Source organism: Vombatus ursinus, unplaced genomic scaffold (assembly GCF_900497805.2).
Source record: "Vombatus ursinus unplaced genomic scaffold, bare-nosed wombat genome assembly UNPS02014770.1, whole genome shotgun sequence".
Classification (NCBI taxonomy): domain Eukaryota; kingdom Metazoa; phylum Chordata; class Mammalia; order Diprotodontia; family Vombatidae; genus Vombatus; species Vombatus ursinus.
In genome coordinates, this window is record NW_020954548.1 from 40,380,750 (window position 1) to 40,393,572 (window position 12,823).

Sequence of the window (12,823 nt, forward strand, 5' to 3'; positions counted from 1 at the left end):
AATCATGTAAAAAAATATTTCCATGTTAGTCATGTTGTGAAAGAGGAAACAGAACAAAAGAAAAAAAACACACCAAAAAAAGTGAAAATAGTACGCTTCAAAAAATTATATAATTATTGTAAAAATGATTCTCCTGTGTCTGCTGCTTACTTCACTCTGCACTGGCTCATATTCCTAGGTTTTCTGAATCTGTCTCTTTCATAAGTTCTTACAATACAATAATATTCTATTAATTCATATATCATAATTAGTTCAGTCATTCCCCAACTGATAGACATCCACTTTGTTTCCAGTTCTTTACTACAACAAAGAGTTCTGTTAAAAATATTTTTGTCCATTATGGGTCCCTTCCGTCTGTATATGACTTCCACAGCTATTACTTTAGACACATGCAATAATCTGCAAAGGAAAGAACAGTTCTAAAAATAACATAACAAAGAACTTTTGGTAAATAAGGAATATCATAACTGAAGCAAAGACTTTTCTTCCTTCTGCCAGGTCCCCTTTCTACCCTTTTCATTCCTATCACTTTGGGATGGGAAGATGGAGCAAAGGGAAAGGAGGAAAAGCTCTGAAATGTTAAATCTCTGTTAACTATGTGAAAGAGGACAGATGACCAGAGATGGAAAAATAACTCTGTAACTTTTCTGTTCCATATTTAGCACTTCCTCAAGATAAGTAGAGGGCATTTTACTCCTCTTAGGAAAAAAATGTAACTATTTCTTTTCCCTTCTCTTTAACCGAGGGACCCAGTGGACATCAGAATGAGTTTAAAGACCAACAAAGCCAGCTCTAGTTGTGAAGTATCTAATCCCCAAACTCAAGAGAAGTTTATTCCTGAAGTTGTTTGGCTCCATTTCTGACCACGAATGATGATCCTCTAGAGTTCAGTAATAACAACTCACATTTACACAGCATGTTATAGCTTACAATGCTCTTTACACATGCTCTATCAAGAAGCCCTCTCAAGACTGAGCACAAAGAAGCATTCTCAAAATTATTCAAATTCATAACCACTCAAATAGTACCACATGCTCCTGTTTTCCTGAGCATTATGAAAGAAATGGAATGTCCTGAAAAGACTGACTCAGTCACTGTATTCAATAGTCAATTTAAGGAAGCTGGAAGCTTCCAGTTTCAGTGAGGGAGGAGAAGAGTGTCATTTATGCTCTCTATACTTGCAGATTAAGGGCTATTGGTGGCACCTTGGTCAAACAGTTTGTAAAACAAAATTTACCAGGAATCACTTTTTTTCCCCCAATTAATTAAGTTTTAGTTTTCAACATTCACGTTTATAAGATTTTGAGTTCTAAATTTTTCTTCCTCCTTCCCCAAGACAGCATGCAATCAGACATAGGCTATACATGTACAATCATATTAAACATATTTCCACATTGGTCAATCATTCATGTTTTTTATGGCAGGTTTCATGTCTACTAGCCCATTTGTGAGTAAATTTGTGAGTCCAATTGTATTCATTTTAACACCTGGCTATTCACAAAATGAAGAGCAGGTCAGTTAAATTTGGGGGTGGGATGATTATTTCTCATGTCTTCCTTGTAACAGCTTTTTTTTTTTTTTTTACAGCTTCTTTCAACTACAAGGAAGCAATAGTAACCGTCTGGGACCCATGTTCTGAGTCATTGATTCAAACACAGAGAAAAGCATAATTCCAACCCTGAACACAATATAAGATAAGGGTTGTTTGGCTCTTCATAATAAAGTCCAGTGGAAGGCAGAACAAGGCACAAATGAACATACTTACAGCCAACTTACCTGCTGTGTTATAATTTATTTCCCACATTTTTTGTGATATAGGCCGATCTGGACATGGGATGATGAATGAAATGATGAATACCACAAAGAGGCAGGTAAATAACAAAAAGAAAAAAACCACTGTGCGGCACTGGGCAAACCGGGAATGATGAGATGCTTTCTTAAAGGAACCATCCTTTTCAGTTCGGCTTTCCGAATTCCCCCGAGGCTTTTCGTCGTCATGCTTCAATGGGTGGATCTCAGCTTCTAATTCTTTGTCCATCGTGTGGGCATTATACAGCTTCACTCCTGGTCATGATCATTAATAAATAAAATCACTAATAAATCAGAATTAGCTATATTATCAACAAACAAAGGGCTTAGCATACAACCTTTTGGGTTACTAAGATTTGGGTCCATTTAGGGACAAAGGCCTTTTCTTATATCCACGAGATCAAAGGTATGAGTTGAAAGGGCAAGTCCTACAAGGTTCCATCTAGAAGGTTTTAATATTGATTACAAAGGAGCTGAACCAGGGGCTCTAAAATAACCCTCTGTTACCATTAAGGCTCTTCTGTCCTATTCAACAGATTGAGCAAACCCTACAAAATTAAAAAACAAAAAAACAGAAACCCACCCAAAGGCTAAATAATAACAAAGTAATTCTAGTCTCATTGTCTTGGCACATAGACCTAGTAAGGGGATGGGACAGCAGGAGTTATCAAAAAACCCCTAGGCCTACCTACCCAAAATTAAGAATGGGAGGGGAAATGAAACAAAGTTCATCTGATATTTGAGAGAACCAGAAATTTTTAAGGTTAAGATGCAGGGGATGAGGATGTGCAAGGTAGGAGTCAAGGAAGAGAGAGAATAGCAGTGGTTCACATTTATATAGCCCTTTACAGTTGCAAGGGCATCTAGGTAGCACAGTGGATAGAGCACAGGGCCAAGAGTCAGGAAGATCTTAGTTCAAAAATACGGCCTCAGACACTAGCTGTGTGACCCTTGGCAAGTCACTTAACCCTGTTTGCTTCAGTTTTCTCATCTGTAAAATGAATTGGAGAAGGAAATGGCAAATCACTTCAGTATTTCTGCGAAGAAAACTGCAAATGAGGTCACAAAAGAGTTGGACACAACTGAAATGACTAAACAATAACAAAACAAATTAGAGTTGTAAAGTATTTTATATATACATTATATTATTTTGGAGAAGTTCAGAATTCAAAGATACTTCACAGTCCAAACTGTACCCAGACAGAAATCCCCTTTTATATCATCGCTGACAAGCTGTCAGCCAGATTCTGTCTAAAGTCTTCGAGTAATACAACCCAGAAATCTATGAGGCAGCTTATTCCAAAACTTTTGGGTGGCTCTATTTGGAATTTTCTTAAAGTCAAAATTGGCTTCTCTACAGCTCTACAGTGACTAAATGTCGCTCATTTCACTTTCTTGTATCTCAGACTGCTGTAACTGGAGTGATATGAAGAAGATACATCTAATTACATTTAGTGAGCATTTCCCCACTCTCTATTCGGTACCCCAAAACTTAAGATAGTCTTTTATGTTGTGATTCTCAGGACAAGGGAAGTAGGCTGCAAATATTTCCCATTTAGAGAGAAGGAAACCAAAGCTCAGAGAAGCTAACTCCAAGATCATACTAGTAAACGGCAATCAGGACTTGAACATAGGTCTTTTACTCCAAGTACAATGCTCTACCCACCAGATTACTATTACTGAAAACAGTAACAAAAACCCAGGAACAAATTCCTGAAGTTCACAAGTTTAAAACAAGTCAAGTTTTGGGAAAATGACCATGCGGTATGTCTTCTTGGACATACAAAGAATCCAGGCAGCGAAGCTAAAAATAAAATGTGGGGTTGGGATTTTCATATTGATTCACCGATGGTGGAACTGTGAATTAATCTAAATTATTTTGGAAAACAATTTAGGATTATGCAAAAAAAGTTATAAAGTTGTACCTTTAATCTAGTGATCCTATTATTGGGTTTATATCCCAAGAAGGTCACTGACATTAAGAAAAGTCTCATCTATACAAAAACATTCGACAGCAAGGTCTCAGAATAGAAAATGCAATATACCTTTCTCCTTATAATGGAGTGTTGGGGGAAAAAGGAGAAGAGAGAGTACTGAGGTAGATAGAATGTTACATACATTGTCAGACTAAGTCCCCATAATGAACGTTTTTGCTGAATTGTTTTTCTTTGTCACAATGGAGGGTTCAATGTAGCAGGGAAGGAATTTCTTCCTCCCTAAAATGACTATGACATAAAAACAAACAGCATCATTACATGTTATTTAAAAGAAGAAAAAAAAAATCATAGCAACATACACATAAGCACAAAGTTGGAAATATAAGTGTGAGTGCCCAAAGACTGGGAAATGGCTGAGTGAAAATGGCATCTGAATGTAATGAAATATCATACTATAAAGAATTAATATTATGAACTAACAGAATGATGGAAGCATTTGTTTGAAATGATGCAGAATAAAAGAAAGCATATCCAAAATAATATATACAATGGGGGGGGGCAGAGCAGCTAGGTGGCACAGTGGATGGAGCACCGGCCCTCGAGTCAGGAGGACCTGAGTTCAAATCCAGCCTCAGACACATAACACTTACTAGCTGTGTGACTCTGGGCAATTGGGCAACCCCAACTGCCTCACCAAAAAAACCCCAAAACAAACAAACAAAAAAGAACATATACAACGTCTACAACTAAATAAATTAATACAACTTTACACAGCAACAAAACTCAGATCAAAAAGGTAGAGGGGAGCAGATAGAGCTCTGGACTTGGAGAATCGAGATCTGTGTTCAAATTCCTTCCCTGACACTAGCTGTGTGATCCTAAGCAGTCTCTCAGTGCCCCAGTTTCCTGTAAAATGAAGAGGTTGGACTTGATGACATCTAAAGTTCTCTCCACTTCTGAATCTGTGTTCCTATAAAAATGGATTACATTGTCACCAAGACATTAAAGCTGAAAGGGCTGTGGATGCTTCAAGGAATGGCAAGCCATTCAAATGAAAGGTTCGATCAGCAGCAATCACTCTCATGTGCTGTTTTGCCTAACAAGTTTCCCAAGATTGTACTTTATAGAGGATTAACTGGGAGTTTTGTGGTGTATGTATGATGTGAGAAACCAAGAAATTTATGAATAAAAAACAAGTTTGGCCTTCCTCTTTCATGCTCACGAGTTCATATGCGTTTATGGAACAGGAAATGGGGTGGAAGAGGCAGATGGGAATGAAAGGCACTAGTGTGATGGAACCAGGGAAAGCTCCTGGTGAAGCAGATCCAAAGAGAACGGAAGTCAAGCCTAACAGCTTTAAGGGCATGTGTTCAAGCAGCCTACGCACCCATCCTCAGTACCTACAATACTTCTCTCCTGCCTTTGTGCTTGGGGATCCTTACCTTCCCCTTTCACAGATAAGCTCAAATACTTTCTGACAGAGGCCTCTCTTTATCTCCCAAATGTGCTGCCTCTACATTTACTTTGTATACACTATTTTGCACTTACTTATCTGAATAAGTTATTTCCCTGCCTCCCCCAGAATGTAAGCTCCTTGAGGGCAGGGACTTTTCATTTTTGTCTTTGACTCCCCCATGCCTAATTGAATTCCTAACTATAGGCCAGTGAAACTGAATTTGATTCCTGGCAAAATTCTGGAGCATAATTACTAAAGAGATGGTGATGGTTAGTGAATATCTGAAAAAAGAAGTGGTTATCATGATAGGCCAGCAGAATTTCATCAAGAACAGACCATCCTAAAATAATATTGATGGTGTGCTTGTGCTTGTCCTTGGACCCCAATTTCTCTCTAGTCTCAGAAACACTGTCTCTGACAGTTTTCCCCCAGCCAAGGACATTATGCCTAGCAATTACTCATGAGTGGGCCTCAGCAAAACACCTCTCTCTCCCTGGTGCAGTTACACAAAGCTGGGTGAGAGAATGCTGGGCTGCCCCCAGCCCTAAGATCATGTCTCAGGAAACCTTCCAATTCCTTAGAAAGCTCCTGTCTTGTGAGAAAACTTTCCCTTGTTGCAGAGCATTCTCTAATCACGACAGAGAGAGAGGGGTGTCTTCTCTGGCCCAAGGAGTTTTGTCCCTGGCTGGCCCAGGGACTATTCCTCCTGTCAGATTCCCAAGATCCATGCCTCTGACACCTCCCTCCCTTGTCTGGTATACTCCTTACACTTTCCCATCCATAGCTCCCAAAGACAGCTGGACCTTTAGATTACCTAATCAGTATCCCTGGCATTCCTTTCCCATGCCCTTTTCCATATAAACCCTAGCTCCATCCTCAGTCTCTCACAGGTTCCTTAAGAAATCTTTGCCCGCTGAAAATCATAATAATAAACTTTTTTGCCAACTTCACTTAAAGAACACTTGAGTCTGTGAATTCATTCTAGACGACCCTGTCCTGTACTCCAGTCTTTGAGGGGTCTCAACCTTTCAGATCGCAACAATACTACTTCCTTTTTTGACACTATTCCTAGATTTCTTTCAACAGATTCCCCTAAACCAAGGGACTATACCATAAATACTGTTTACCTATATTTTGGTAAAACATTTGAGAAGTTTTTCATCCTACCTGGACAGAAAAAGTAGAGAAATGTGGGCTAGAAAATATTATGTACAATTAGGTACAGATGGAAGTTTTTCAACAGCAAGACCCAAAGCACAGTCCTTAATCATTTGATATTGTGGCGGGTGAAAGATGAAATGACTGAGGAAAAAAAAGGTTCGATCTTCGGAGCATTTTGATTTATTAAGCAATGTGTTCCAATTGCCTAACAAACCAGAACCAGACCTCCTCAGCTTAGGCCTGGACCTTGAATACAGGGGGGATAAACTTTTATACATTAACAATTAATCAAAAGAAAACAATACTAATTGAAGGAAATATTAGGGACTACGTTGGGAGTAGGAGGGTGAACAGGTACAATTCCCTTAATTCAGAAAAACCATTCCCACTCTCCCCAAGCTTCTGTAAACAATCAAAGGAACATGGAAATAATAGCTGACTGTCAGCGAAGGGCCAGTTTTCGGATAAGACATGGGTTGCTTGAGATGTACAATTGTGAGAAAAATCCTTGCATCAATCTTTGGATCTGACTGCGTTTCTGGTCAGTATAACTTAGGTCCTTGGTTAAGAGTCTCTACACAGTAGATAGAGGTGGTCAAGTTTCCCACCAACCCAGAACTAGGTTCAAACAATGCAATATGGTTTTCTCCCAATTCCCAAAATTGAATGTTATCTCACAAAACAGAAACTAGACTAGACCCATAATTGAATAGAAATGAAGCTAGCTCCAGAATCCAGTCACAAGATGGAGTCAGTGTGGTTCCCTCAATTCCCACAATTAACCACTTGCTGTCCTAATCCCCTCAATGTCAGCTTAAAAGGAGATCTCCAATGGAATGCCCAAAGTATCTACGGTTGGCCCTGTGCCATTTGACATATTTATCAGTTATGTGGATAGAGGAAGAGATGGCATGCTTATAAAATTTGCAAGTGACACAGAGGAACAGGCAGGATTAAAAAATATTGTGATAGGCTCAAATTAGGATAAATCTGCTTAAATGAATATGGGATGTTATTGATATAAATACTTTCTCCAGTGAAACAATCTCAACCCATCCATGCCCTTTCTGTGTCTAAGATCAAATTCAATAGGGATAAGTGTAAAGTTTTACACTTTCAAAAAACAAAACAAAACAAAACAACCTCTAAGTACAAAATGGGAGAAAGTCCTGCTGGATAGTAGTCTGCTGGAAGAGATCTGGAGGAGTGGGTGGGAAAGAGCTGAGATTTTTAGTGAACTTTATGAGTTAACAGTTTGATATGGCAGCTGTGAAAATTAACATAATCTTGGTCTTCATTAATAGAGACAAGGTGTCTACCAGAAATATGAAGATGATAGTATTGCTGTACTCTGTCCTGGTCAGATCACATCTACAATACTGTGTTTGGGTTTTGTGCATCATATTTTAGAAAGCACGCTGATATTGCTAATGAGTATTCAGGGGAAGGCAAGGAGGGTGGTAAAAGACCTCAAGTCATGACACAAAAGGGTTGATTGGTTGAAGAAACTAGAGATGTTTAGCCTAGAGAAGAAAGATTGAGAGAGACAGCGTTGCTATCTTCAAGTATTTGAAGCATCTGTAACATTGGAAGAGGACCGTTTCATTTTGCTTGGCCTTAGTGGACAAAACTAGGAATAGTGGAAGGAAGTTGCAGGAAGGCAACCATAGACTTGGTACATATAAGGAAAAATCTGACCATTAGTGCTATCCACAAGAAGACTCGGCTACTATGGGAGGTAGTGGATTTCCCTGCCCTGGAGGTCATAGAGCAGATTCTTATCAAGTACAGGTTGATCAAAGTGGCCTCTGAAGTCCCGTCCAACTCCGTGATTCTGTGAAATACTTTTGACTACAGCAAAGCAAATTGAATGAGAGGAAAGTCAAAAAATGAATCCCCCTACACAGGTACAGAGGCCTCATTAACCCCTCCAATCTGACATTTAAAGAGATAACTCAGCAAGACTGTCCAGGAAAAAGTGACCTAGGGAAAAATCACTGACAGTGTTCCAAAACTGGGTGACCTTTGCGGGGTCTTGTTGAGGTCAGTGCTTACAAAAAGGCAGGGATCTAGAGAATGTCTGAACTGTGAAAAATAGCAAATTTTTTGAGAGAGGGAGAGTCTTTTCAAAATGCAGTGAAAGGAAGACAAATGTGCTTTTTATGTTATCCTTGAGGAATGTCCAGACATACCCTTCCTGTAGCACATAAACAGTTCAATTCACCTTGACATTTATTGGCACTTAAGTATGTGTGCAAGGTAGTGTACTAAACATACAAAGCATGGAAAGCAACACTGTCCCTTCCCAGTCCTTAAAAAGTTACAGTCAAAAGGAGGAATGACATGTACACGTGATTCAAGGTATAATGTTCCTCAAATACAAAGGAGGAGGTAAAGTATTCCAAGAAAATTTGAGGAAGAGAACACCTTCAGCTGGAAGGTTAGGGGTGAAGGTAAAATCAGGGAAGGCGTTGGGGAAGACACCGGCCTAGAGGAAAGAAAAAGACTTCAAAAGGGGAGATATGGAATGAACAATCTTAGTAGAGAATAGATTGTGCTAATAGCAAATTAGGCCATGGAGGATCTTAACTACCAGATGAAGACATCTAAATATTAGCCTATATGCAATAAGCTACTAAAGGTTTTTCAGCAGAGGAATGATACAGTAGGAATTGTGAATTAAGAATTTTTTATCAGGAGGATTAGAAAGGGGAGAGACCGGAGACAGGATGACCAAGCAGGAGATTATTACAATAGCTTAGGAGAACAGAAGGCCTGAGCTATGACAATCTGATAGGTCAGGAAGATATTGGTGCCAGTATGAGAGAGTTTGTAGAGGACTTGGCAGCTTAATGAATGTGTCTGATGATGCAGCAAAAAGTTGAAAAGGAGGCAATGTGGTATACAAAAGAAAGCGAATTTGATTTGGAATCCTAAGACATGAATTCAAATATAAGATCTGCCATCCTTACTCTCTTGTATAACAAAGTCACTGCACCTCTATGGACCTTTCTTCCTCATCTGTAAGATAGTTGGACTAGATCTAAGCTCCAAATCTACGACGCCATGGCTCTAAAATTTCTAGCCTGGGCAATTAGGAAGACTGGTGCCATCAGAAACAGAGAAGTTAAGGAGTTAGGTTTTAGAGAAAATGGTGAATTACAGTTTGGCTATGTTGAATTTAAGGGGCAAAGGGTCAGATGTTCAATAGGCAGTTGGAGATGTGAAATGCCATTCAAAGGAGTACATGAGTTGGATATACAGATTTTTGGAGTAATAACTGAAGTGACAGAAGTGGAGATCAGGAGAAAAACTGTAGAACAGTATAGAGCTTTAGAGGATGCTCACATCTGGTGGCCAGCACGAAGACGAAGTACTGGCAAAAGAAACCAAAGAAAGCATGGTCAGACATGTAGGGGCTGAACCAGGAAAGAACATCAGGGAAGCCAAGGGAGAAAGGAGATGCAGCAGGCACTACAAAATATCCTTTCTCCCTTGGCCTCGCTTATGAGGATCTTTCCTGAAATAGCTCTAAGGTAATTTGAATAATGTAGCCCAGCTGCATCTATTAGAGGGAGATGGAAATAGAAAAACAGGAAGGAAGGCCTGTCTCTATGCATTCTGAGACCAAGCTATGGTTTGATGACTGAGTATCTGGGAAATTAGGGGAGAGAGGAAGCAAACAACACTGACTCACTGTATCCCTGTATTGGTTTGAAAATAGTCATTTGAACAACGCAATTAAGCATTTTTTAAAGCTATTCTCTACCAGGTACTCAAGATACAAAGACAAAACAAATAGTTCCTGCCCTCAAGAAGTTTACACTCTAAGAGGAGAAAACATTTGCACATATAGGTATATACAAGATACATACAAAGCAGATACAATATACATGTTTGTGTATATACATGTACATATATATATGTCTGTGTATGTGTATATATATGTATATATATGAATGTGTGTGTGTGTGTGTATATATATATATATGAATGTATGTGTATATCCATGCTTAATTGTAGCCTTCTGGGGGGTGCGGGGGGAAGGGAGAACAAAGTAAAAGGTGCACAGCACAGGGGCAGCTAGGTGGTGTAGTGGATAGAGCACCAGCCCTGGAGTCAGGAGGACCTGAGTTCAAATGTGGCATCAGACACTTACTAGCTAACTGTGTGACCCTGGGCAAGTCACTTAACCCCCAATGCCTCGCGCCCCCCCCCCCAAAAAGTACACAGCAGAGAACAAAAGAAAACTCACATGGAAGCAAAGAAAAGATGGACAGTTCTGAACACAATGTGGAGTACTCAGTATATAGGCTTTCTCAAAATAGAAATTTATTGCTGTATATTTTGAATCTTCTTACTTTCTGCTGTGCATATGGTAATGCTTTTTTCTTTTCTTATTGTGCATTTAAGTTTTAGCATTTAAGTTTAAAATTAAAAAACAAAAACTTAAACAAAGTATCTACTTTGTTAGATAACCTTAGAGGGGAAAGCACCAGCAGCTGGAAGAATCAAGAAAGGTTTCTTGAAGAAGATGGTGTTTGAGTTAAGCTTTAAATGAAGAAAGTCAGAAGGGAGAAGAAAACATTTCTGGTTTGAGAGACAGTGCGAAGACAAGGAGATGGGAGAGTCAGGTAGGAAGAATGCTAGGAGGCCAGTGGGGCTGGAACTGTAGAGTGTATGAGAAGACTGGAAAGTTAAGAAGGCGCTAGGTTGTAAGGAGCTTTAAATGTCAAAAGATGAGTTTACATTCCACCCTAGAAGTAACAGGAAGTCACTGGAGTTTACCGACTTAAGACTGGGTAGATGGAAAGGGTACATAGTCACATCTACAGTTTAGGAAACTTTTCCAACTTTCTGAGTTCCCAAGATATGAGATCTTCACTACTCCATAGTGACCAGAAGCCCCTGGAGTTTGTAATCTGGGAGGAAAAATGTGGGAAAGAGAAAGTCTATCTCATCAATGTCTTGCGATAGATGGGCCCTCTTCCTTCCTTGGGGGTTATCAGGAAAGAAATGCAACTGACAAGATAATTTTTTCCAAAGCTGGCCCAACACAAGGTTGGCTCAAGCCATTTTCAAAACCTTGTAACACTTTGATATTAGAAACTAAAGTAAAATTTCATTAATTTTCAATGTTAAATTTCATAAAAGATGCCACATCATAAATCTTGTTGGGAAATTAAAAAAAAAAGGTTTTCTACTTTTACTACACCTAACCTTTTTAATTATATCAGCTAGTTCTAAATCCCTATTGATTAGAGACATACAAATTAAAACAACTCTGAAGTACCACTCCACACCCATCAGATTGGCTAATATGAAAGAAAAAGAAAATTACAAATGTTGGAGGGGATGTGGGAAAATTGGGACATTAATGTACCACTGGTGGAGTTGTAAACTGATCCACTTATTCTGCAGAGCAATTTGGAACTATACCTAATGGGCTATAAAACTGTGTATACCTTTTGACCCAGCAATGCCACTACTAGGTCTGTATCCCAAAGAGATTAAAAAAAAAAAAAGACTTATGTATGAAAATATGCATAGCAGCTTTTTATGGTAGCAAAGAATTGGAAGTACAGGGGATGCCCATCAACTGGGGAATAGCTAAACAAGTTGTGGTACATGATTGTGATGGAATACTATTCTGCTATAAGAAATGATAAGCAGGATGCTTTCAAAAAAGCCTGGAAAAACTTACATCAACTGATGCAAAAGTGAAGTCAGCAGAACCAGGGGAACATTGTACACAATAACAGCAATGTTGTATAATTATCAACTGTGAATGACTTAACCGTTCCCAGTAATACAATGATCCAAAATAATTCTTAAGGACTTATGATGAAAAATGCTGTGCAGTTCAAAACATACTATTTTACTTGAACTCATAACCCCTTTCCCAGACATCAGAATATCTAACATTAATCTATTTTCACAGCTGCCACCTTAGTCAAGGCCCTCATCACCTCTCATCTGACTATTTGTACTAAATGGTACTGTACTAATACTTTTTTTTCCCCTTCCCTTCTTTAAAAAAAAAATTAGTTTTTATGATGTCTTGTTTTTTATTTTATCTCTCCTCCTCCAGAGAACCAGCCCATATAACAAATAATATTTAAAAAAAAAAGAAAAGAAAGGTAAAAAATCAGTATAACTGATCAAAACACTGAAAAAGTCTGAAAACATGCAATGTGCAACACTTGTAGACTTCCCACCCTCTCGCTACAGATAGGAATGTCCTCTCATTGTTCTTCTGAGCTATGTGCATCCTACCCAAAGATGTCAAAATTATTTTCTTACAGTATAAATCTGACCATTTGACTCCTCTACTCAATAAACTTCAAAGTTTGCTATTGCTTCTGAGATGTCAAACATAAGATTCTATGTTTACCTTCTAAAGTTCTTCACATTCTGGCCCTCATCCAGCTTTTTCCAACCTTAGTAAAACACTATCCCT

At 38.8% G+C, this 12,823-nt stretch overlaps 1 protein-coding gene across 1 annotated transcript in view; it reads right to left on the reverse strand.

The window, feature by feature from the left end:
• Positions 1-12,823, reverse strand: part of LOC114043870 (protein FAM234A-like) — a 54,111-nt gene that overhangs the window by 21,486 nt on the left and 19,802 nt on the right. The window contains exon 2 of the mRNA XM_027863096.1: positions 1,777-2,064. Coding sequence (XP_027718897.1) covers positions 1,777-2,038 — 262 coding nt within the window. The 5' untranslated portion in view covers positions 2,039-2,064. The remainder of the gene's footprint in view (positions 1-1,776; positions 2,065-12,823) is intronic.